Raw genomic sequence first — 26651 nt, 5'->3', positions numbered from 1 at the left:
GACATGAGGATGAAACTTTCGAGCATTGGGCTATGAAATTGATGATTCTACTGCTTGTTCTGAATGTCCAAATAAACTTCATACCCTTTCTGGGTTAATTTTTGTGTTCTATAATGCATTTACAATTCTGCATTGTACTTCCAAATCTTGCTTATGGAATTCTTTTTTTCACAGAAAAATTGTCAAAACCATACAAGAGGATACTATTCCCGTTAAAACTGGAGTGGATTCACTGAACATGGTATGTACTAAATTCTACAAAGTTTCTAATGCATCCAATGTGAATGGATACATGCAATAGAATAGCTTGTGTTGTAATGTTTTTCTTAAATGCTGCTTTCTTTACACTATACTCCTGCTGGAATGATGATTTCAAATTCAGATAGGGACATATGATCATAAATGATTACAATCTGAATTCTGACTGCAGTGTGAATTTCATGTCAAGTCTGCACTACATGGCCAAATGAACCTTGATTTTATTTATAACTGAAGTCTATTCTGAAGAATAAAGTTTACTCTTTTATACAACCGCAAAAATAATTTTAGGATGTATAATGGTATGTCTGTGTCGTCCCAAGATACGTTTGGTGTCCAGACAATAACTAGAGTTTAACTGAAGGGATCTCTATGAAATTTAATAAGAAGGTTGGGGATAATGGTCTATAGACCATTTTGGAATAAGGGGCCTAAAACATGCAAGCTTGAATATTGTGTCCAAATTTGCCCCAATCTGTTCAGGGTTCAACTTCTGCAGTAGTATCAGGCTGCGCTCAGCAAAGCATTTTATTATTTTTATACTAAGGAGGTCCTTTTTCATTCAACAGTTCAAAAGGTCACTAGATAAGTTTGTTCATAAATGTTTTAAAACAAGATTGATGCAGTAGGAAAGATTTGTTGTGGAGGTGGAAATTCTTAAACAACCGATTTGTCTTAGATCAAGACTTAATCTTAATCTTGGTTAAATTGACTTGCGTCCTTAATTGATTATTGTTGAAGTAAAAGGAACTTGGTCTGTCCCAACAAAGAAATACTGGTCATTTACATACTTGTAATATGTATGGATTGAGTTGGACTAAATTTTTTGTATTTGAATAGTTCAAAGATCATGGAATTTTTAATATCTCATTTCACTATTGATCACTGTTAAAAGATGTTGACTGAAAAATTTAATACACTAAAATTGCAGAACAAAATTGTATTAATTTTTGACAAGTTTTTGTGCCCAGTATGCAGTCTGTATGCATGATTAATACAATATTAAGCAAAAATTACAGGCTTGAGATTTAGGATTTAGCTTCTTGTTTTCTTACACTTGACTTTTATCTCAATTCATTGTTGATGATGAATTCAGAGGCTGATATCTTTGATTGATAGCAAGTGCTTTACAAACTCAAAAAAGTTTCAAATTGGGACAGTCTTGAATTGATGAACAAGGTCAGTATCAATAGTGAAAGATGCCTCTATAATCTAGCCCTGATATATAGAACTAGTGAAAATAGCTGTTAGTGATGAATGCAGGAGCTGATGTTCTGTGATCGATAGCAAATGCCCCCGTCTGAGACGGCTATTATCAATGTGAGGTTTATTTGTAGAAATAGTCAATTGGTTTGTTGGTTGCCATCTTGGGGTTCTAACTGTAGGTTTATGTGAAAAACATGTTAATTCAGAAGGGTACCAAAAAAAGTAATTAATCAATTAAAAATGTGAAGTCTAATGGTGTGCTTTAACCACTTCCAAATTTTCATTTTGCTGTCTAAATATTGTTAAATGTTGGCATTTGAATTTTCCAGAGACTTTTCAAATTTTGTGTATGGATTATCTAGTTTCTTGCTTAAACAGGAATGATGTCAGAAGGGTTGATAACTAAAAGGGATTTTCCTTTTCCTTTCAATAACAATGTAAATTGGAGATAAAGTAAATTCCATTGATATTAATTTCTGAGACATGAGACATCAGATCACAGTAAAATAAAACCATTCTCTGCTGTAAATGATGATTTCATAGTTCAACTGACTTTCAGTGAAAGACAAATTTTCGCCCCTAACTGATACAGCAAAGTTTTTATTTAAAACATTAAAAGACGTGTGATTTTTACTACATTTGCTATTTGATTCAAATTTGTTTTAAGGGGATTTGACATAATATTAACTCTAGCAAGTCCAACATCTGTAACTGAATTTGTTGTGTATAAGTATACTGATTTGGGTGCATATATGGAATTAGAAATGTTTGACTCCTTCGTTTAGAAATAGTAAAATGATGAAATCATGCGTGTCATTTGACCCTGAGGAAATTCTCAGTGACTTGCTGGTCACAACGTTCTGTTGCGGTCAGATAAGGATCTGGGTCAATCGCCAAAGGGATATGATTCTGACTTAATCTGATTACTGCTAATAATAATGGTGTACAGGTCTGACAGATCTTTTTTTTATTCAAAGATGTTTAACTTGTGTGCAGTTTTCAGTTTCTCTTGGAAAAGATTTTAGTGCTATATTGTGTCTAATTTCCTCCTTGTGACAACCAGAAAGTAAATTCATTTTAAACATGTTTCATGGTGTCAGAAGTGAATTTTTACACACAGAAAAAATGGTTCTGTATGTAAATTTTTCAATGTTTGTCAATTCAGCTTTTAACTCCAAAACTTGGATAGTTGTGTAAAAAAACCATTGTATTAAAACACTATTGAATTTCAAAAATGTCGTGCAATAAGAATTGAATTGGGATATATGATGATGAACTTCAAGTGAAATGGGAATCTCTCTTAATTATCCATGTAGATTCACTTATCTGATATTCTGTTTTGACTCACCAGCTTGTTAGCTTGTATGGTACAAGTATTGATGGTTATTAAGAAAATTCTGGTGAATAAGCATTAAAAGGGAACTGTTATTTAAGAACTAGATGGATTTATCAAAATAACTGTTTGCATATTTTTAAAAAGAGAAGAGTTGACAAAACAGAAAAGATGGTAGAGCATGATCCTTGGTATATATAATAGACGATTAGTTATGGCAAGTCGAGTTTTAAGACAAGTTGGTAGAATTCAGTAGTTTCATTTTTATATTCTTCTTACTCCAAAAGCCACACAAGATCTTTTTATTTTTTTTTTATATATCTTTATACTGTACGTATATTCTACAGAGAATAAATGATGATTAACATTCTGCCAAATGAATACCTTGATTATAACCCAAGCCCGTATCTTCTATTCTCTGATTGTATACATAAATTTCCATACAAAATAAATGTTCCTCTAATTCGTCAAGTTATCCATTTCCTAAAATTTTTTAACCAACGTGTGGTTCGTCTGATATCAGTCATGTCAGTTCTTGATTGGTTAAAAATATGATTATAATGTCGAATTTTCTTGCTTTCCTCTGTATTTCCTATTGTGACAACATGAAAAAAGGTCACCATGTCTGATGTCGTCGCATAGAAAGAACACATCTTTTTGCAGATTATTCGAAAAGAAGGAAAAATTTCGCCTGCATATTGTTAGAAAATCATGAGAAACCAATTCCACCACCAAATCTCGTGTAATAAGATATTTATCCGCTCTTTACAGTTAACTATGAAATATTTAAAACTCTCTGCGAGCCTTGCGTTTTAAATTTGAAAATTTAACTGTTTTGAGTGGATAAATATCGTATCGCACTCGATGCAGTGGTAGAATCTTTATATATGACAAACGTAGTTCTATTTAATAATACATGTACCTGATAAAATTCATTTCTTGTAGAGGTAGTTCAATTGTTTTGTCTTTTCTATAGAAGATCTTTGGGACTTTTTAGGAGGAAGGAAGATGGAGTGAAGATTTTGGATGTGTATGTAGAAGATAGTAATACAACTTCTTTGGTCCTTTTTCATTTTAAATCTTGGAACTCTTGCAACTGCATAACGTAAAGACAGGTGCTTTTTCCACTGAAAGTCTTCGAGACCTTTTGATTGTAAGTGTTTCTTGAAGATTTTTTGTGAAATGAGTATCGGGAACTGACAACCATTACAATATAGAGAACTAATGATGATTATCATTCTGCCAAATGAACTAAAGTGATTATAATCCAAGCCCATATATTTTATCTGATCTATACAATTTATCATTTGATGTGTTTATGCTAAGTACTATCTTAAATCCTTGCAACTATACAAGTAAATTAATTGACCTATTTATTGCATGTGTAATTAAAACTTTCTTGGGAGAAGGAAAAAGCCTTGGTTAATTTGGAATAAATATTTTTATGACAAATATTCCTGTTTGAGCTTCAATAAATTAATTTCTTTTACTGATGCAATTTATTTTTTCAATTTGAACCAAAGGGTGATTGATGGGAAGGTGTTCTTTTCTCTTTTGGTTTTGACCTTATTTCAATTCTTCATTGTGAACACAATTGAAAGATGACGCCCGATTCTCGTATCATTTATAACAGGTAAACCATACTTCACCTAAAACAATTGAAACTGTTGAACAATCACTTGTGTAAAAATAGTTTTCTTATTGCAACGACTTGAATATCTTGTTTCTTGTGGCTGAAATTAAGATAACTTGCTACTTCAGGTTTTAAATGATAGCTTCTTTACATATTTTTCAAATGTGGTTTCTATTTTCTTTCCTTTAAAATAAGGGAGATAATTTGCTACCTCCAATTTACATCCGGATGAACCTTTTCAAGATATTGTTTTGTTAATTTATAAATTGGTTTTGGGACAAGAATACAACTTGATGATCTGACAAGTCAACCTAACGGAACTTAACATTTTGATATCAATTTTGCGATGATGAAGAATTTTCCATTCATTCGCGGTTTCCACCAGAGAGTTCTTGAACTCGAAGATGGCTTTTGACCTTCCTTGGATGTCTGAGTAAAATTGATACAAATAAAAAAAAAAAAGTCCATCAACAATGTCTTAAAATGATGATACCTTATTGCAGCATTTAATGAGATTGGCTGTCAAGATTGCCAATATTTTGAATGTTTTCGTTAACGCTTAAATTAAATTACCAACATAATTATCTTCTAATTATGATATTTTTTATAAAGAAACAAATGTTTGAGATTTGCTGTGCTAGTTTCCAAAGGCAACTAATTAGAGCTGTCAGTGATTTGTTGCCCATCAACTTCCTGAATAATCCTTCCATGTAATGGCAATGTAAAATTTTCATTGCATTTTAACCAAAACTAAAATCAAGAAGCAAGCAGGGTTGGTAAACTATAATACATACAGGTTTATTAAATTTTGATATCTAGATTTTCTTGTCCAAAAAGAGTTTGTGAATGGAATCCTTTGATAGTACTTTTAGAATGAATAAATTTGCAAGTTAAACGTCCATTTTATTAATAGACATGAAAACAGGGTACAAGGATGGTAAGACTAAATTTTGAGATCAATTTTCCATTCATTCGGGCCAAAATAAAAAATAGGTTTGTTTGCCCAAACGCTATCTACCCAGAAAAAAGCTGCCTACTCAAATTCTTTTATTGTCCTGATTTGAAGAAGTTTTTTTTTAATCAAATAGGCATGAAGACTTACTAACATCTGATACTTCAATTTCTTTTTTTGAAAAAAAAAAAAAGAAAATGCCTACCTACCTACCCACTGTCTCAACCTTTGGGTAGGGTTTGGGCAAACCAAAATATTTTTAAGTGTGGCCTCGCGGTTTCCACCAGAGAGTTTTTGAACTCGAAGATGGATATTGACCTTCCTTGGATGTCTGAGTAAAATTGATACAAATAGAATGTGTTTAAGCGTGTCTTTTGCCCATATATATATATAGTTGGTAGGAAAATAATGGTTAGTTTTGATGTTTATTCTGGCGTGATTTATTGCAGATAGAATTGAGAATGCTTCTTCATAAATGTCTTGCAATTTTTTTTAATAATGGGTATGGCCAACTGAAATGAAAGGACAACAAAGACTTGGAAATATTATAGCAAGTACATGTATAATTGACTTTTTATACCAAGCATATTTATAGTGACTTGTAGTTTTGATTCTACTTCATTTGGTCATGGGTTTTAGTTGTCACATTGATAATTCAGTCTTATATTGGAAACCTTTGAATGATGATCAGCTTGAACTCTCTCACTGAAGTTGATGAAGAGATAGCTGCGGATAGCTGACAAAGGAAAACAGTATTTTTATTTCTTGAAAAGAAATGCATTGTAGGTGTGAAATTTGATATTTGTTTAAAACTTTCTTTTATATTTTAAAAAATCATAGGTCTAGTATATATTTAACTAACTCAAGTTCAAGTTATTGAAGGTACCAGGCTTATACTTTAACATGCCAGGACACATATTTCGTCTTCATACGACTCCTCAGAAGTAAAAATCCTTGAAGCAAAGGCAAAAAAAAAGAGGTTAAATTTAAAGTAAGCTTAAATTCAGTAGGTTTCATGCAGTTAATGGATTAATTATCAAGCTTGTTGGACGCTCAATAATATTGAGTCTGGGATCAACACCCAGGAGCTTGGAAAAGATGCCATCACTAATTGTTATGCACTATTATCTTGATTTGGCTGTTTAATATGTGTTTGAATTTTCATTTATACTGTTGATTAAAGAAACTCTTGTATACTTTTTGAATTACTAGCGGTGTATGCACAGCATGCTTGGCATTTCTTTCATCTGCAAATCCAAAAACAAATTTCAGCATGGCTTCCTTCCTTACAAAAAGAACTAGTATAATTGCTCTATACTAACTGAACTAGTGAAGTACTCTTTTATCTACTGGTTGTGCAGTGTCCTGCTTTATTTTTGGGTTCAATGTTTGAATCAAATCAAACAATAGGTATACAGCAACACATATAGTCATCTTGCAAAAGTTCCAGTTCAGTACACCTGAACGGTCAGGAAAATAATATTGATGTTGAATTTAAGCTAGGTGAAAAAACACTATCTTTGAAACTTGCAAAAATTAATATAATTTTGCCAATGAATTATAAACAACTGTGTAGGATGACTTGTTTCTGTGGAGAGTTGTCTCGTACAAAGGAAACCTTCCCAAGTGTATCAACTGTATTTATATTAGTCTATCAACATCTGATTGGTAATATAAGACTCTCAAAGCTCATACCTCATAATCTGCTAAGAAGGGCCCCGAAATGACATGTAAATCAATTCAAACAGAAGAGAAACGCATACAAAATATGTAACTCGGCAACAAATGACGTCCACAGTATTGCAGTCGCATACATTCAGAATGAGTGCATATTTTTGTCAATTTTATCAAAAAGCAGTAAACCATAAGTTGATTAACTAAATAAATGAGTGCTTCCTTTATAGATCTTTGGATGTTTTTTTTTTTTTCGAGAAACCTTACACTTGTTAATATTCCCATGCTTGTGCAATAATATACAAATAACTCTTGAGTAATTTTAAATTTTAATTGCAAATGAGGTAGTTTTGCTCATTGTCAAATAAATTTTGAGACATATTAATATGCTGAAGTTGTTATTTGTGAATTTCAGATCTTTTCAAGTTTTGCAGCCATTCAGTGGGTATGACCTTGAATACACTCGGGAATGAATTGAAGCAGTAACTTTCACATTTTACGCAGATTCTTCTACACATTTGTTCAATTTTAAACTAATATTTTTGCCAAGACAATACAATCAATAACTTTAGAATAGGTTCAATTTTGTTGGTGCATTTAAGCTGCCATCCTTAACCTAACATCCTGGATCCAGCACTGGTTGATTCAAGCCATACTTCATTGTGTCTATGAATGGCATATGGACCATCATAACCAGCAGTGAAATAATAATTATCTAAATATAAGTTTGGGTTTCCTATTTCTTGTGCCAGTTCTTCAACCTTCTCTACGTTGTCTTGGTCAGAAGGTCTACCTGGGAAAGACCTGAAAGCATAAAAACGATTCTGTCACCATGGATGCATTTATTTAGGAACACATGTAGTTATATTTGATTTTTGGTGTTTTAACGCCACTTTTAAGCACAACATTTAGGCTTTTTCAGTTGGCCTGTTTTTATTGGTGGAGGAATCCATAGAAAACGACCGACCTTCGATAGGAAAAACTGACAATCCTAGTCAATACAGATTCCAATTGAAGTCCAGTCCACCAGAACAAGCAGGATTCCTACTTGCAACCTTTGTGTTGGCTGGCTAGTTATTACAGTAGTTATGGCAAAGATTTGTCTTCAATCAGTGAAATCTTTCAGTAATAAATGTACATACTATAAAAAAGATACTGTTTAGTTAGTGATAATTGACAATTAGTGATATATGCAACACAGAATTCCCCTTTTGGTTATTTAAATCTTCAATAGCCTCAACTATCTTATAAATTGAGCTATATATGGTAACTAAAGCAACTAAAATTATTAATATGCATACAAGTAAATCAACAAAAAATAATTCTAAATATTGGCACTATTGTACTCTTGAAAAATATCTTTTTTCCCAAATCACAATAACCGACCTAGTCCTTAAGATTGCAATACAAGTTTCTTGATTTCAAGACTGGCACCAAATTAATGCCTTTAAATAAGATTTTCGGTAATTATTGAAAAATGGCATATTTATATATATGTATATATGCACATGTTAAAAAAATATAAATCACATACTGTGATGCATGCATTCTATATAAAGCCTATACAATGAATTACATATGAATAAAAGTTTGCAAGTTTAGTGTACAAGCATAGCATTGAATATTCTGCTAATTTAAGAAAGGATGTCAATTTTGTTTTCTTGTACTAATTTGAATCTTGAACACGAAATATTGTAAAGGAGTAGATTAAGAAAAAACGCTTTTTGGCCCAAAAAATATAGCAGTTTTACAAAATTGTGAAAAAGTAATCTTTCCGCTATATAATGGAAAGTAGAATGCTTCTGCTACATAAATATGGACTGTTATTGACAATACAATGAAAATATCTTGTACTAGCATTATTTAGTCGTGCTAAATTACTGAAATCATCCGAATTTAGGCATTTTTGTTAAATTAGACTGTTTCCGTTTTAAATGAATGTGGCCGCATGCGTGTTTATTCATAATATTGAAATGTAAGTTGCATTTGATGATGATACATAACATAAAGGTTGAGGATACTTTCATTTTTTTACAAAAAAAAAACATCTAACAAGTAACATTTTTTTTGCATATTTGATAAGATTTTTAATACTTAAGCTTGAATCGAGCAATTTTAATGTACAAATCAGTTAAAATCTTCCAAGTAAACTCGTTGAATCAATATTGAAATAGACACTTTAAAAAGTTTAAAATTGTCCAAAATCTTTTGTTAGATGAACCTGAAATTTGAGGCCAAAATCGGCCCTTACCGTACTCCTTTGCCGATTGTGTCCTGTATTTTGGTTTCTCTTGCTACATACATTAAGGTAAACATAGATTTAGCCAATGGTATTGTATTATTGATTGGAATGTTGAAGTAATTTCACAGGTGCATTAAATACATTATAATAATGGGATATAAATGTGAGGTTTCTTCTACGATGTCTTTGAAACCACATTAATTAATGTGATTCTTGATTCTTTGGATCTTTCAATCTTAGAATTATTTACAGTTAAACCGATGAAAGTTTAAGTTTTCCAATTCATATGTATATCTTACTTGACATAAAAGTTCTTTCCAGGTAAAGTAACTAAATATGCCTTTGGGTCTGTGGGTGTTGGTGTGTTTGTCTGCATGTTATGTGGTATCATAAAATGGGTGATAAACGTGGCTTCACATGTTGGACCTTGTCCGTGAATAACTGTTCTGAGTACTGGAGCTGTCATGGGAATCTTCATAGCTGATAAAAATTAAAGGTGTTAACAAATTAGTTTTAATCAATGTGGTGCAAAATGAAAAAAAAAAAGATGTATAAAATAAAGCAACACCTGCTACACAATATAATGACCTAACAATTTGTTGCAGTGAAACCAGTATGAAACTATTTGCATGGCATTATCTCTATAAAGAGTATTAAAAGTAACAAAAATACAGAACTTCTAGGAAAATTCATTACAGAAAGTCTTTTTATAAATAGCAAAATCAAAAGAACGAAAACAGCCTTCATATTCCATACTTGGTACAGACAATTCCTCGTGTGGAAAATGGTGGACTAAACTTTTTTTTTTTTTTTTTTTAGCTATATCAAAACCTCATGCGTATGACAGTCGTGTAGAATTCCATTAAGTTGACAACAATGAGTGAGCAGAACAAACTGATATAATAAGTAAAAGTGTCAAAAATTGGGGTAAAGCCGTCAACATTGTGTACTCTTAAACATTCTTAAGCAATTAAGCAAAATTGAGACTAGAATACATTACAATGACCACAGCACAATATCGTTAACACAATGGCCATGATGGCGGAATACGGTATAAATACCTGCCAAAAAGATATTTTTTTAAGTTAACAGTACGGGTTAATAAAGCGGAGAAAGCTGTGTGTGTTGTTTTTCTTCAATTTCTAGTTGTGGAGGATAATTATACTTATGGAACCCAATCAGAAATTTTTTGAGTGTTAATGGAATGAACATCATATATCTGAATGTGAAATTTAATGATAATATAGTTGCCGCATTTTTTTATCTTGGTTATAACAAGTAACTCACCTCGAATGAAGAAAAAAAAGAGGTACACATGATAGTTCCCATGGGAATACCGACAAAACTTGAAAAGGTCTACCTTCTAAACCAACAAAAATGTAGCGAAATTGCTGTGAACAAGAAACTCTAAAATACTGATCACTTGTTTTCTGAATGTGTAGCTTGTTAACCCTTAACAAAAGCCATTTTGAAATTTATAGCGTATGCTACCATTTTTATTTTGAAAAGCATTGTGGATTGAAAGGATTTAAAATCGATGTAGGATAAACAAAACTTCACGCAGCAAGTTTACCCCCCCCCCCCCCTTCAAACTATTTGATTTAAGTTTTTTTTTATCCTTCATTGATCTTTTGATGTCGTCCCTAAATAGACTACATTTCAGTTTCTGTTATAATTTAAAACCATAATCTATTTCCGAAAATAAGGAGATAAACAAATTACCTTTTCAATTTTCAGTTATAGTTCGACGAGCCAAGTTGTGTCCAATTTTTACAAAATTCTGTGACCTAGCCTTTTTACTGTTCCTTGACCGTAAATGACAATATTTTGAAATATTATACAAACTACTTATGGTAGATTCATGGTATACCTTCATCTTGGATTGAACTATTGCAGTAAACAATCAGCAGTGGCGGATCCAGAGGGGGGGGGGGGTCTGGGGGTTCGCACCCCCCTTTATTTTGGCCGATCAATGCATTTGTATCGGGACATATGTTTTTCTATCATTAAAACATATAAAACCTATCTTCTCACAAATTATTTAAAAATTCTATCTCAGAATTTGTTTTTTATGCACAAAAATGTTTTTTTCATGATTATTCTAAGCAAATTGAGGCAATTTTCAACGACTCGTAGCTTGAAAAATAGCACGGTGACCTATCCTTTTTATTATATGTTTGGAAAGAGCATAGTAAAATCTTCATTTTGACAAAGTATAAGAATATTCTGTTTCGGGGAAAATATACCTATGTTCTACCTTAATTACCTGCACTATTGTTTCCAGAAATATAATAAAACAATCTCATGAACATTTCTCTGTTTATATCGTCTGTATATTCCATCGTAGTCACATTTGTTGCAACCCATTTCAATGCGTCATATTTACGCAATTCATAATCCTAAAAAAAAGAAAAGATCAAACATGAATATGGAGTTTTTAAATTATGTTAAGTTATAGTCCACCTATTTTGCCCATTATTTCTAAACGGTAAGAGCCACAATACCCCCCCCCCCCCCCTTTTCCAAAGCCAGTTCTTACTATCCCTTTGTGGTATGGAAACTCGAGGTATAATTTCGGAGAGATCCATACACCACCCCACAAGTTATAGTCTGGAAACTAGAAAAATGCTTATTTGGGCCCCTTTTTGAAACCCTAATTTCTAAACTCTTATGACAATAATCCCCAAAATCAATCCCAACCTTCTTTTTGAGGTCATAAATCCTGTGTCTGAAGCCAACTCATTAGTGATTGACAGAAAAGTCAATTATTTTATGTCAGATATATTTTGAGTTCTGCTTTGTGCCTTCTATTTTGGCCTTTGTTCCACCCTTTACAGTGTGTTTTGGCAATTCTGCAGTTTAAATTTTAGAGCACAATCAAAACATGTTTTATTTGCTGTCGTTTCTTTGACATTACATTACATGGACACATTCATACACATTGATTCTGTCTGTCATGGCATTGCAGACGGTATACGGTAAACATTTATGAACTTGCATAATCAAATTATTTGACTTGTTCGTCGTCACTATAATAATGATTATTATAGAATTAATTCTTTTAGTTTGTAGAGAGTATCTCAATTTAAACTGGTCACGCTGTCTAAAGTGTTCTGACGTCAATATAAAAATAAGATTTACCTTAAATGATTGCACCGTGGTAAAATTTGGACAGTCTAAATCATGACAGAAGGTTGGTTTTTGTTGAGCTGGGACTGTCGCCGTGAATACAAAGACCAGCAGAGATGAAAGAACACAGTGGAATAACATATTGTATAGATATGTTCTTTACTGAAATAAAACGTGTTAAACAAATAAAAAGTCTTACATAAGTTAACAAAGTTCTCAAGGGTCGTAAGTTTCCCCGTTTGATTTTTTTTTATATATATATATTTGGCATTTTTTGGAGGCTTTTATAGCTGATTAAGGTGGTTGTTGAAGGCCTTACGGTGACCAATATAGTATTTAACTTATATGTGTTATTTGTTCTGATGGAGATTTGTCTCATTGGCATTGACACCACGTCTTCTTGTTTTTTTTTTATATTCCCTTAAATTTTTATAAATGAGAGAAAGTCGATTGATAGTAAAACTGATATTCGAGAAATATTTTTTTCTAAAGTTTGTTAAACACCGTTACAAGTTTAACAATGTTTATGTTCGACAAAAATAAGGTTTCAAATGTAACAATTAATAGTCCCAAAATAGTAGAATATATTATGAACAATCATAAACAACCATTTGCGGAGGACAAAGTGAAACCTCAATTATAGGATTTTTCGAACCAAAAATATGAATTAAAGTTTTTAATCGATTAAATTAGAGGAAAATGATATGGATTCTGCTCATGTTTGGTGATCTACCGATTGCCTGTATATAAAGTTGTTATTAACCTCCAACTTGAAATTGCCCGGCTCCACGAAATGTAACAAATCTTGTAACGACAATGCTTATAACCACAAAACACAGATCAATACTTTCTAGGCCTTGTGCGTCCTTGGTCTACTTTTTTTATTATTAAGCCGCGAATTGAAGGTTTATTCTTTCTACCTATGAGATTTAAATAAAAATCTTACCTTGTTTTCGTTAAATTCTCCACAAATGAATAGTTGGTACTCTCTGTCGGTTATATATATAGGGTTGACCATTATGCAACAAGTTTACTACTTTACACTTAACAGAACACATTTATACCAACGTGTATCTTTTCTAACAACACAAATATTTGAGATAAACTGAGAATAACCTCGAAAACGGTCAGTTATGGTTAATGACATGCAATGCGGGTTGATTTAGAAGCAAGGGACAGAGGCCGCTTCCTTTTAAGTACACTGAGGAAATACTGTTAATCCAACTTGCAAAATTTTAAAACATCAATAATGACTTCGCCTTTTATACGGATGTAAAAAATGGCCACATGCAATTTTTTTTTGGTCTGTGTGTACTTTAAATATCAGTTTGACCTAATGACCGCAAAGATCATACGGTGCGGATTGGTAGAATGACTGTAAATAAAGCATTTGTGCAAAACGCATTATGAAAAAAAGATCATTATCATTTCTGTGGAATTGAATGTCGAATAGAGCATCATGTCAGTGTGTTATTTTAATCAGAAGACATGTTGTTTCCAGTGGCGGATCCAGAAATTTTTATATAAGTGGGGGCCCACTAACTGACCTAAGAGGGGGCCCGCTCCGGTCACGCTTCAGTGATTCCCTATATAAGCAACCAATTTTTTTCCCAAAAAGGGGGCCCCGATCCCCTGCCCCCCCCCTAAATCCGCCCCTGGTTTTGCATGTTTATAAATCTGATTATGCTTTATTTTATGATAATATTCTTAAGAAACTCATGTTATATTTATTTTATATCACCGATATAAAGTAATTATCGAATTGTGTTTTTTTTTACAATATTGTTCAGTGGTGGATCCAGAAATGTTCATAAGTGGTTGACTGCCTAAGAGGGGACCCGCTCCGGTCATGCTTCAGTGATTCCCTATATAAGCAACAAATTTTTTCCCGGAAAGCCCCCCCCCCCCCCCCCCCCCCCCCCTCTTCCCCTAAATCCGCCTCTGTTGTCATGTTTATACATTCTCTCATAAATCTTTTAAGATGGGCACGTTTATATAATAGTTCGTTTTTATGTTGTACTGTTACACCACTGTTCCAGGTTAGGGGAGGTTTGGGATCCCGCTAACATGTTTACCCCGCCACATTCTGAAGTTCAGGCTAAATTTGTTGGTTAAGTTTTTGGTCTAGGTAGTTCTTGATGAAGTTGGAGTCCAATCAACTTGGAACTTAGTACACATGTTCCTTATGATATGATCTTTCTAATTCTAATGTCAAATAAAGGTTTTGACCCCAACTTCACGGTCTACTGAACATGGAAAATAATACTGTGCGAGTTGGGCATCCGTGTACTATGAACACATTGTTTAATAGTACATAAATTAGGCCGTTTGTGTTCTTGTTTGAATTGTTTTACATTTGTCATTTCAGGGCTTTTAATAGCTGACGATGCGGTATCATGCGGTATGTGCTTTGCTCATTGTTAATGTCTGTGTCATGCATTTGGTGTTCTCCTCAGTGTGGAAAGTTGTCTCCGATGATTGACAATCATATATCCCAGATAACAGTACTTTGTTGGACCAACATTGGTGATTGATTGGCACAGTTGGCATCGGCAGGACAACAAGAGACCAACGTTGGCCCAATAAAACTCAGCCAACAGTTTATATTTTGACACTATTGGCCCCATGTTGGCTCAACAACTTTCCAACAACTGTCATTTTGATGTTGTTGGCCAGATGTTGGCCCAACCTTTTCTTAATAACTGTTATTTAAGGTTTATGTTTGATAACATATTTATCTACAGTAAGCATTTCAAGTTTTATTTCATGAAAGATTGATTGTAAAGTAAACTTGTAAATAATTAGGCAGTTCTTCGGAGTGTTACTTGGAGAGTGAAAAGTTTGACTCGTGGTTTTTTTGTCTTGTTTTTTTTTTGTATTTTTTTAATCTTTATACTCATGTTTTTTTTAATTTTGTTTTTGTTTTTATACTCGTGTTAATTGTGCAGATGGAATTTGATGATTAGAATAATAAAAAGAAGAAACTGTATACAAATTTTATTTGTTTTTTTATAACATATAACAGGGAAATTCGGAAAAATATGTTAGTAGGTCGAAAATACAATACACGAGGATACAACGGGCCTTATCATCTGACCCGAGGATCTGTACCGCTTGAACTATTGACGTCATATATAACTTTTCATTTGCGATGTCAGATATTTTGTATTATGCTGTCAAAATTTGACGGGAACCTGTGTGATGTCCAGTAAACTAATGGACAAATATCGATACTGTGTATTTTTTAAAAATCGTAAAATGTCATTTTCCGGATAAATAACCAGATACGTGCCCGATATTTTTCATTTGAGGTTTCACTTCCGGGTTAGCCATGTGTATGCTGCAATCACAAAAAAATCTTGAAACTCGCCAATTTTAATCATTTAGTGTTTATGCTGTAATATTTCAACGCATTGTACCTACAATCCTTTTCACAATATTGCATCATTTGACTTGATTAGTATAATATCAATTTTTAATACACGAATCTTTGGATTTCTGTATAATGGAAACCAACAGTTCACCGGCTGTTGGAGATGGACCAGAACAGAGTATACCAAAAGTGAAGTCTGAAAAAGAACTTTTGAAAGAAAAACAAAAACAAGAAAAACTTGAAAAATTTATGGCAAAACAAGAAAAACTCAAACAGAAACAAGATCAACCCAAGAAAGAAGGGGACACCCAGGTAGATACACCTAATCCCTATATTTATCCCATTTCGGATAAATTCTAAATTTACACAACTTTTTCATCCAGTTGAAGCTATCTGGGATCCTGTTTAAGGTTCATCATAACAAATGGACAAATATGGCCGTATTTTTACCTCAAAAACTACTCTGTGTACAGACTTACCTGTGCTGTTTGAAAAGTTTTAATGCCTAGCATCCACTAGCTAATAAAAGTTAAATGCATTTTGTGTTTAAGAAAGATAAGATCTTTCTTGGTTTTTGCTGGGCATTTTTTTCCCTTTCTTCAGAAGGTGCAAAAATAAACAAACACCTGCATTACTTTGATACTGTCCACTCACTGACTCAGATAAACTCTTTAACTCACCTATAGTTGTGAAGATACCTGGTGTCTATGGTCAATAAGGACAATGAAAACAATACAAACCGTTTTTTTACCTGAGGGAGCATCTCATAGTTGTTCCACAACTTAGTCAATTTTCACACCTTTTGCATGAAGGAAAAAAAATGCCCATCAAAATCCAAAAGAGATTTTATCTTTCTGAAACACAAAATGGATTTAACTTTTTAGCTCACCTGGCCCAAAGGGCCAAGTGAGCTTTTCTCATCACTTTGCGTCCGGCGTCTGTCGTCGTCGTCAGTCGTCGTCGTCCTGCGTCCGGCGTTAACTTTTACAAAAATCTTCTTCTCTGAAACTACTAGGCCAAATTAAACCAAACTTGGCCACAATCATCATTGGGGTATCTAGTTTAAAAATTGTGTCCGGTGACCCGGTCAACCAACCAAGATGGCCGCCATGGCTAAAAATAGAACATAGGGGTAAAATGCAGTTTTTGGCTTATAACTCAAAAACCAAAGCATTTAGAGCAATTCTGACATGGGGTAAAATTGTTTATCAGGTCAAGATCTATCTGCCCCGAAAATTTCAGATGAATCGGACAACTTGTTGTTGGGTTGCTACCCCTAAATTGGTAATTTTAAGAAAATTTTGCTGTTTTTGGTTATTATCTTGAAAAATATTATAGATAGAGATAAACTGTAAACAGCAATAATGTTCAGCAAAATAAGATTTACAAATAAGTCAACATGACCGAAATGGTCAAATGACCCCTTTAGGAGTTATTGCCTTTTATAGTCAATTTTTAACCATTTTTCGTAAATCTTAGTTATCTTTTACAAAAATCTTCTCCTCTGAAACTACTGCGCCATATTAAACCAAACTTGGCCACAATCATCATTGGGGTATCTAGTTTAAAAATTGTGTCCTTTGACCTGGTCAACCTATCAAGATGGCTGCCATGGCTAAAAATAGAACATGGGATAAAATGCAGTTTTTGGCTTATAACTCAAAAACAAAAGCATTAAGAGCAAAACTGGCATGGGTTAAATTGTTTATCAGGTCAAGATCTATCTGCCCTGAAAGTTTCAGACGAATCGATAGTCAATTTTTAACAATTTTCATAAAATTTGTAAATTTTTACTAACACTTTCAACTGAAACTACTGGGCCAATCATTATAGATGGGGATATATGTACATGTACGCAGCAAGAATGTTCAGTAAAGTTAGATCTACAAACATATCACCATCACCAAAACACAATTTTGTCACGAATCCATCTGTGTCCTTTGTTGAATATTCACATATACAAATGTACCAAGGTGAGCGACACAGGCTCTTTAGAGCCTCTAGTTTATATCTAGTGGATGCTAGGCATTAAAACTTTTCCAACTTTACAGGTAAGTCTGTACTCAGAGTAATTTTTATACGACCGCAAATTTTAAAAAAATTTTCGTCGTATATTGCTATCACGTTGGCGTCGTCGTCGTCGTCGTCGTCGTCGTCGGCGTCGTCGTCGTCGTCGTCGTCGTCCGAATACTTTTAGTTTTCGCACTCTAACTTTAGTAAAAGTGAATAGAAATCTATGAAATTTTAACACAAGGTTTATGACAACAAAAGGAAGGTTGGTATTGATTCTGGGAGTTTTGGTCCAAACATTTTAGGAATTAGGGGCCAAAAAGGGCCCAAATAAGCATTATCTTGGTTTTCGCGCTATAACTTTAGTTTAAGTTAATAGAAATCTATGAAATTTTGACAAAAGGTTTATGACCACAAAAGAAAGCTTGGGATTGATTTTGGGAGTTTTGGTTTCAACAGTTTAGGAATTAGGGGCCAAAGAAGGGCCCAAATAAGCATTATTCTTGGTTTTCCAACAATAACTTTAGTTTAAGTTAATAGAAATCAATGAAATTTATACACAATGTTTATGACCACAAAAGGAAGGTTGGTATTGATTTTGGGAGTTTTGGTCCTAACAGTTTAGGAAAAAGGGGCCCAAAGGGTCCAAAATTAAACTTTTTTTGATTTCATCAAGAATTGAATAATTGGGGTTCTTTGATATGCGGAATCTAACTGTGTATGTAGATTCTTAATTGTTGGTCCATTTTCAAATTGGTCTACATTAAGGTCCAAAGGGTCCAAAATTAAACTTAGTTTGATTTTGACAAAAAATTAATCGGTTGGGTACTTTGATATGCTGAATCTAAAAATGTATTTAGATTCTTGATTATTGGCCCAGTTTTCAAGTTGGTCCAAATCGGGGTCCAAAATTAAACATTGTTTGATTTCATTAAAAATTGAATGAATGGGGTTCTTTGATATGCCAAATCTAACTGTGTATGTAGATTCCTCATTTTTGGTCCTGTTTTCAAATTGGTCTACATTAAAGTCCAAAGGGTCCAAAATCAAACTTAGTTTGATTTTAACAAAAATTGAAATCTTGGGGTTCTTTGATATGCTGAATCCAAACATGTACTTAGATTTTTGATTATGGGCCCAGTTTTCAAGTTGGTCCAAATCAGGATCTAAATATTATATTAAGTATTGTGCAATAGCAAGTCTTTTCAATTGCACAGTATTGCACAATGGCAAGAAATATCTAATTGCACAATATTGTGAAATAGCAATTTTTTTTTTAATAAGAGTTATCTTTCTTTGTCCAGAATAGTAAGCAAGAAATATCTAATTGCACAATATTGTGAAATAGCAATATATTTTTTTAATTGGAGTTATCTTTCTTTGTCCAGAATCAACTCAAATCTTTGTTATATACAATGTATATTCACTTTTTACTACCAACTGATAAATTAAAATAATCTTTACCATTCAGTGATAACAAGCAGTTTTTTTACATCTTAATATTTTATGATGTATTTAAATGAGTAGTTATTGTTGCAAACTCCATTAGAAATTTAATTGAGATTAATTTTGAATAAGGGAAAGGGGGATGTGATTAAAAAAAATGGGTTCAATTTTCTCATTTGAAATGAAATTTCATAAATTAAATGAAAATTTCTTCAAACATTTTTTTGAGAGGATTAATATTCAACAGCATAGTGAATTGCTCTAAGAGAAAACAAAAAATTTTAAGTTCATTAGAACACATTCATTCTGTGTCAGAAACCTATGCTGTGTCAACTATTTAATCACAATCCAAATTTAGAGCTGAATCCAGCTTGAATGTTGTGTCCATACTTGCCCCAACCGTTCAGGGTTCAACCTCTGCGGTCGTATAAAGCTACGCCCTGCGGAGCATCTGGTTGGCATATAAATACAGCCATATTTGTCCGTTTGTTATGACGAACCTTAAACAATTCACCATGCATGATACTTTTAATGAGACCTGTTTAAACTACCGTAAATACTTTAAACAAAATATTTTTTTACTTTAATTTTAATTTTGAAAAAAGTGGATCATACTATATCAAAGTTTCTTGATGATCACTTTCTAAAATTTTTTCTCCCCTAGCTCACTAATCATGCTAATGATGACCTCCATTTTTCGGCCGGTGACCCAAACAGGAAGTTGTATAAATGACTTTTTCCCAGAATGGGCTAAATAGCGATAAGGTGTATTGTCATTATACACAATCACTTTTCCATTGTGGGGTCGGATGTTTTGTTTTATGTCATCAAAATTTTATTGGGAACCTATGTGATATCCAGTAATTGCAGACAAATAGCAATAAGGTGTATTGTCATATTGAGACTTTATATTGTTGAAATCTACTTTTAAGCTTTTATATATCTTGCAATAGGTAAATTCACCACATTCACTTCATCATCCTCCTGTTGTATACACCTTATCCCTAATTCCGGCTGACCCAGCCGCTTGAACTTTTGACGCATACAACAATCACTTTTATATTGTGCCATCAGCTATTTTGTTTTATGACGTCATAATTTTATGGGAACCTGTGTGATATCTAGTAATGGCTGACAAATAGCGATAAGGTGTATACTATTATAATAATCATGAGTTCCTGGTTAACTGTAATGGGGGAGGGTAGGATGGGTTCTGATCCTGAAATCCTTAGCTTAAAATACACGAAATCCAGAAGTCCCCAAATTAGAAGCACAAAAGGGTCAATCCCGAAATCCTGAGCTTAAAAACACCTGATCCCGTAGTCCTGTTTAAGGTCTTATGCCCCCTCATTAATATAATGATAAAGAGAGTCTGGGTTTTTGTTGGGGGTCACCATTTTCACATTTTCTTTTACTTTTCTTGAGTTACAAAATGTATGTCCCTACATGTATATAAACATTAAAATTGCTGAGAATTTCATTTGCATTCTCTAACTTTAGTTTCCCTTAACCATGTTAACCAAATGTTATAAAACTTTAACAACATTATGGTTATTACCTTGATTATCACATAATTCAGATTAATTTCGAAAAATTGCAGGCATCACTTTTAACTGTTCTTGAGTTATTCCCCTTTCTTATCATAAAAACTGTTGATTGTTTTCTTTCGGTTCACTAACCTTTGTTTGTCTCAACCAAATGTTATGAAACTTATAATCAATGCTTATTACCACATAATTCAGATCAAATTTTAATTTTGGTGGCGTCACTATAACTGTTATTGACTAAAACATAAAAACTGCTGAATTGTTATGAGACATACACAAAACGTATTACCTCAAAACTCAGATCAAGTACAAAATTGGGTAGAGTCACTTCTACCATCTTCAGTTATGACAATATATGGTATGCAAGCAGGGGCATCATCGATGTCCCATGGACACATTTTCCCATTTATTTTTAGCTCACCTGGCCCGAAGGGCCAAGTGAGCTTTTCCCATCACTTTGCGTCCGGCGTCCGGCGTCATCTGTCGTCCGTCGTCTGTCGTCCGTCGTCCGTCGTCGTTGTTAACTTTTACAAAAATCTTCTCCTCTGAAACTACTGGGCCAAATTGAACCAAACTTGACCACAATCATCATTGGGGTATCTAGTTTAAAAAATGTGTGGCGTGACCCGGTCAACCAACCAAGATGGCCGCCACGGCTAAAAATAGAACATAGGGGTAAAATGCAGTTTTTGGCTTATAACTCAAAAACCAAAGCATTAAGAGGAAATCTGACATGGGGTAAAATTGTTGATCAGGTCAAGATCTATCTGCCCTGAAATTTTCAGATAAATCAGTCAACCCGTTGTTGGGTTGCTGCCCCTGAATTGGTAATTTTGTGGAAATTTTGCTGTTTTTGGTTATTATCTTGAATATTATTATAGATAGAAATAAACTGTAAACAGCAATAATGTTTAGCAAAGTAGGCTTTACAAATAAGTCAGCATGACCGAAATGGTCAGTTGACCCCTTTAGGAGTTATTGCCCTTTATAGTCAATTTTTAACCATTTTTCGTAAATCTTAGTTATCTTTTACAAAAATCTTCTCCTCTGAAACTACTAGGCCAAATTGAACCAAACTTGGCCACAATCATCATTGGGGTATCTAGTTTAAAAAATGTGTGGCGTGACCTGGTCAACAAACCAAGATGGCCGCCACGGCTAAAAATAGAACATAGGGGTAAAATGCAGTTTTTGGCTTATAACTCAAAAACCAAAGCATTTAGAAGAAATCTGACAAGGGGTAAAAATGTTTATCAGGTCAAGATCTATCTGCCCTGAAATTTTCAGATGAATCAATCAACCTGTTGTTGGGTTGCTGCCCCTGAATTGATAATTTTGTGGAAATTTTGCTGTTTTTGGTTATTATCTTGAATATTATTATAGATAGAGATAAACTGTAAACAGCAATAATGTTAAGCAAAGTAGGATTTACAAATAAGTCAACATGACCGAAATGGTCAGTTGATCCCTTTAGGAGTTATTGCCCTTTATAGTCAATTTTTAACCATTTTTCGTAAATCTTAGTTATCTTTTACAAAAATCTTCTCCTCTGAAACTACTAGGACAAATTAATCCAAACTTGACAACAATCATCTTTGGGGTATCTTGTTTAAAAAATGTGTCCGGTGACCCGACCATCAAATCAAGATGGCCGCCACAGCTAAAATAGAACATAGGGGTAAAAGGCAGTTTTTGGCTTATACCTCAAAAACCAAAGCATTTAGAGCAAATCTGACAGGTGGTAAATCTGTTTATCAGATCAAGATCTATCTGCCCTTTAATTTTCAGATGAATCTGACAACCCATTGTTGGGTTGCTGCCCCTGAATTGGTAATTTTAGGGAAATTTTGCTGTTTTTGGTTATTATCTTGAATATTATTATAGATACAGATAAACTGTAAACAGCAATGATGTTCAGCAAAGTAAGATTTACAAATAAGTCAACATGACCTAAATGGTCAATTGACCCCCTAAGGAGTTATTGTCCTTTATAGTCAATTTTTAACAATTTTCATAAAATTTGTAAATTTTTATTAACATTTTCCACTGAAACTACTGGGCCAAGTTCATTATAGATAGAGATAAATGTAAGCAGCAAGACTGTTTAGTAAAGTAAGATTTACAAACACATCACCATCACCAAAACACAATTTTGTCATGAATCCATCTGCTTCCTTTGTTTGATATTCACATAGACCAAGGTGAGCGACACAGGCTCTTTGGAGCCTCTAGTTATTTATTACATAAGTACAATGTAGATTGTTTGATATCTTCTTTCGTTATTTATTTTACAGAAAAAGAAAGAAAAGAAGGAAAAAACTGTTGTGCAGTATGAAGGAAACACAAAACCAGGTCATAAAAAAGGTAAAATCTTATTAACCAACACAAAGCCAAGTGAGACAAAAACAGTTCAAGTTACAGTATGTTTGTTAACATAATAACTTGACAAGCTGATTTTTGCCAGTGAATATTTTTCAGCTATAATGAAAGAGATGAATTCCTGCACTTGATAGTTTAAGGTTTTCAGTTGAAGTTCAACTTGATAAAGTAAAATTGAAATTTAAAAATCTGTGACATTTCTAATTTAGTTTCTATAACATGGAATACAAAACAACTATGAAAGCTTATTTAACACCAAAATTTGTAATATGCTACACATGGTTTTTTATCAGTTAGCAGAATGAATGCAGTTCAACATAAATCTATTTCTGACAGTGTAGTAACTAGGTGCATGACCCTTATTATTGGCTAAAATCTGCGAGTCTCATGGATTTAATACAAGATTTAATACTTTAAAGAGAGATAATTTTTCTTTGTAGACATATCTGGGGTGATGCCAGATTCCTACAGTCCTCAGTATGTAGAGGCTGCTTGGTATGACTGGTGGGTGGAACAGGGTTTCTTCAAACCAGAGTATGGTGTAAGATCTATTATGTGTAATATATACCTGTTGTAAATGCTCATGTAGACAATGTTTATAATATAAGGCGGTATGGGACAATTATCAGTGAGTCAGCAACCCAACAAGTTGGACAAAGATTGTTGTGATAGTGATAAATTAGCATTCCAGAGAACAACACAAGACCAAAAGATTTAAAAAAAAAACAAACATAGACAGGCATGCAATGTTGTTCAGATATCAGTAGAATGTGAAAAAATTAAGAAGAAAAAAATCTAGGTTTTACCAAAGTACTATTTCTAGATTTAAGGAAGTTTTGCCAAATTTGTCAATAAATGATCAAGAGCATTCTGTTAAAATTTCCTGCAATTCCATGAATGATATATTAAAAAAAAAGATTATTGATTTTATATATAAAAAAAACTTTATCTAATTTGTAATGTGAACTAAAAAAAATTCAGTTTATCAGTCAATTTTGAAAAGTGAAAATAAAATATTCCAATGTTTTCTTCAAATGCTATTCATGGAAAGTGAAGAAACTTCTTTCAAATTTTCATAAAGTTCCATTGAGGTTTGACAAACTTATTGATGTTTAGAACGATTTGACTGTATCTAAATATTAACAATCAATCTGCCAACAAAAACTGTCTAATATGGAATAATTTTTATGCCCCATTTATGGGCATTATGTTTTCTGGTCTGTACATTGTGTTACTTGTGTTACTTTGTCTGTTCATTTGTTCGTTTGTCGTAATGTCTGTCCCACTTCAGGTTAACATTTTTGGTCAAGGTAGGTTTTGATGAAGTTGAAGTCCTTTCAACTTTAAACTTGGGGCAACTTTGTACGATGAACACATTCTTGTTTTAATTTGATTAAGCTCTTAAAATGATACTACTTATGCTGTGATCTCAAATAGTTCAATTCATTAATACAACTCACCTAGTTTTGTATAAAAAAAAGTTTTGCAGCCAAATGTTTACATTCTTAAAATTAAAAGTCATAGGTTTCAAATGCAGATCAAATACATGAAATAGGCAAATATTTCTGATACAAAACTTCTGATAAAGGAGATTATAAACTCATGCATGGGTGTGGTACTGATCATGGGGATTTTGATAATTTGACAATCTTCACAGAATATTATCGGGCTGATCTTGTGGATTACCAGGCATTTATTTTGACAACTGTAACTGCTAGAAAGAATAATCTTCAATAATTGAGTAATCACTAGAAAATAAAAGGAGAAGAAACTGCATGTTAACTTATCAAAAGACAAGATTTACATGAAATTAAAGTTATGGGAACCATCAATTGATTCCTTGTTTGTACTATTTCCCTTGAATGAGGCTTTAAAAAATGAATTTTTTAAAGTGCATCAGCATCAAACCTTGTGATATCTTAATATGTGTGTGAGGGATTGCTGCTACTATTTTTAATGATTTTAATATTGCATATTTTTACCTAGAGAACTGTTTAGGCTCCTGCAAGCGTATAGTTTTAAATTGAAGTATTATGTTTTATACAGGGAAGAGATTTTACCAACGTAGCCTATGAAGATAAATTTGTGATGGTAATACCTCCCCCTAATGTTACTGGATCATTACATTTAGGCCATGCTCTTACAAATGCTGTAGAAGATGCTATAACTAGATGGTAAGTGTGACATTTGTTTAAGTTTTGTACATCTTCCTGATGTGTAAAGTCATGGTATGCCTGTACCAACTCAATCAACAAAATTTACCATCCCATGAATTATAATGAATTTTTTTTGGAATGTTTTAACTCCAATACTCTGGCAGTTTTCAGTATTCATTACTTATTACTATGAACAATTTTGTAATATAGTTACAAAAAGGGGTAGGAATCTATGGGAACTCCACCTAACAATAATACTAACTTAAAGACATCCAGAGGTTTACAGATAACTTCTAGACATCTGTCCAATAAAACTTATCAAGCTATGAATTGCATCTATAATTTATATAAGGCGTGCAAGAATTGAATGCACATGACAAAAACCATCATTGACAACTTGTATAATCCAGAAACATTAAGATATAACAAAAAAGCAACTATTTATAAAGTTCTTTTTGTGAAAATCACACAGAATTATGGCAGGTTGAACTAAATTTTGACCTTGTTACTTGCAATACTGATTTCAAGTGTTTTTTTTAGAAATATGGTATTATACATATTTTGTACATAAATGTAATGTGACCCAAAAAGTCATAAAATCAGTAAATTAGACTTGTTTGTTTGCCAATTAAAAAACTGTTCATACTTACTGAAACATTTTAGGCACAGAATGCATGGTAAGATTGTCTTGTGGAACCCTGGCTGTGATCATGCTGGTATAGCGACACAAGTTGTGGTCGAGAAAAAACTAATGAGGGAGAAGAAAATAAGTCGACATGAACTTGGAAGAGAAAAATTTGTGGAACAAGTGTGGAACTGGAAAAATGAGTAAGTTTATTTTAAGACATAGGGCTAATAGATTTATTGTCAGTAAGGACTTAATCTACATATATAGCTGCAGGTATAGATTTGAATATATTAAGAGTTGGCTAGTTGGAGTCAATCTTCTCAGGCATGAAGGTATTCAAATATGATCACTTTAATTATATGTCGGTTACTAGCTAAGATTCTTTATAGAAGTTATTGCCATCGGTAAAACTCAAACTGATGAAATTGTTTACAAACCAATTGATGGATTAATTATACACTTTAAGACTTCTCTTTAGTTACAAATCTGCTTCAGAATTGAAAAGCTTCGCGGATTATTCAATGTGAAGAGTCAAAAATTAGTTTTATGGTTCAATAAATTCAAAATAGATTATAGCTATTCATTATAAATAAATTTTCATAAAAAATAAGGCTTTTTGTATCATATATGTTAACAATAGCAACATACAAACATGTTTGCGTATGAATACACAACGTCAGAGTGG

At 32.9% G+C, this 26651-nt stretch overlaps 2 protein-coding genes and 2 non-coding genes across 4 annotated transcripts in view; 3 read left to right on the top strand and 1 right to left on the bottom strand.

Annotated features, from left to right (window-relative positions):
* Nucleotides 1-1983: 1983 nt before the first annotated feature.
* On the top strand, nucleotides 1984-2059 carry LOC134708692 (small nucleolar RNA snR60/Z15/Z230/Z193/J17). The gene has a single exon (XR_010105888.1). It is a non-coding gene; the product is annotated as a small nucleolar RNA snR60/Z15/Z230/Z193/J17 (small nucleolar RNA).
* Nucleotides 2060-4771: 2712 nt separating this feature from the next.
* LOC134708675 (small nucleolar RNA SNORD14) lies at nucleotides 4772-4867 on the top strand. The gene has a single exon (XR_010105871.1). It is a non-coding gene; the product is annotated as a small nucleolar RNA SNORD14 (small nucleolar RNA).
* A 2221-nt stretch (nucleotides 4868-7088) lies between these two features.
* On the bottom strand, nucleotides 7089-13514 carry LOC134704972 (heme-binding protein 2-like). The gene is made up of 5 exons (XM_063563753.1): nucleotides 13374-13514; nucleotides 12440-12589; nucleotides 11565-11697; nucleotides 9598-9778; nucleotides 7089-7860 (listed from the first exon to the last, which is right to left on the bottom strand). The coding sequence occupies exons 2-5, from the start codon at nucleotides 12566-12568 to the stop codon at nucleotides 7668-7670; spliced, it is 636 nt and encodes a 211-aa protein (XP_063419823.1). The 5' UTR covers nucleotides 12569-12589; nucleotides 13374-13514; the 3' UTR covers nucleotides 7089-7667.
* Nucleotides 13515-15745: 2231 nt separating this feature from the next.
* The window catches only part of LOC134706747 (valine--tRNA ligase-like), a 52529-nt gene continuing 41623 nt past the window's right edge, over nucleotides 15746-26651 (top strand). The window contains exons 1-5 of the mRNA XM_063565961.1: nucleotides 15746-16112; nucleotides 23098-23167; nucleotides 23623-23723; nucleotides 25229-25356; nucleotides 26002-26166. Of these exons, the coding sequence (XP_063422031.1) occupies nucleotides 15933-16112; nucleotides 23098-23167; nucleotides 23623-23723; nucleotides 25229-25356; nucleotides 26002-26166 (644 nt within the window). The 5' untranslated portion in view covers nucleotides 15746-15932. The remainder of the gene's footprint in view (nucleotides 16113-23097; nucleotides 23168-23622; nucleotides 23724-25228; nucleotides 25357-26001; nucleotides 26167-26651) is intronic.

This window comes from Mytilus trossulus, chromosome 2 (genome assembly GCF_036588685.1).
Source record: "Mytilus trossulus isolate FHL-02 chromosome 2, PNRI_Mtr1.1.1.hap1, whole genome shotgun sequence".
NCBI classification, from domain to species: Eukaryota; Metazoa; Mollusca; class Bivalvia; order Mytilida; family Mytilidae; genus Mytilus; species Mytilus trossulus.
The sequence above is the reverse complement of the archived record's forward strand: the minus strand, read 5'-3'. Positions and strand labels throughout refer to the sequence as shown.

Excerpts from the sequence above, each read along its gene's own strand:
- LOC134704972 (XM_063563753.1), bottom strand. The coding sequence starts at position 12,568 with ATGTTATTCCACTGTGTTCTTTCATCTCTGCTGGTCTTTGTATTCACG. Across the intron at positions 9,779-11,564 it reads TTCTGGAAACAATAGTGCAG|CTATGAAGATTCCCATGACA; the intron begins GTAATTAAGGTA and ends AATTTTTATCAG. Across the intron at positions 7,861-9,597 it reads GGAAAGAACTTTTATGTCAA|GTCTTTCCCAGGTAGACCTT; the intron begins GTAAGATATACA and ends TTATGCTTTCAG.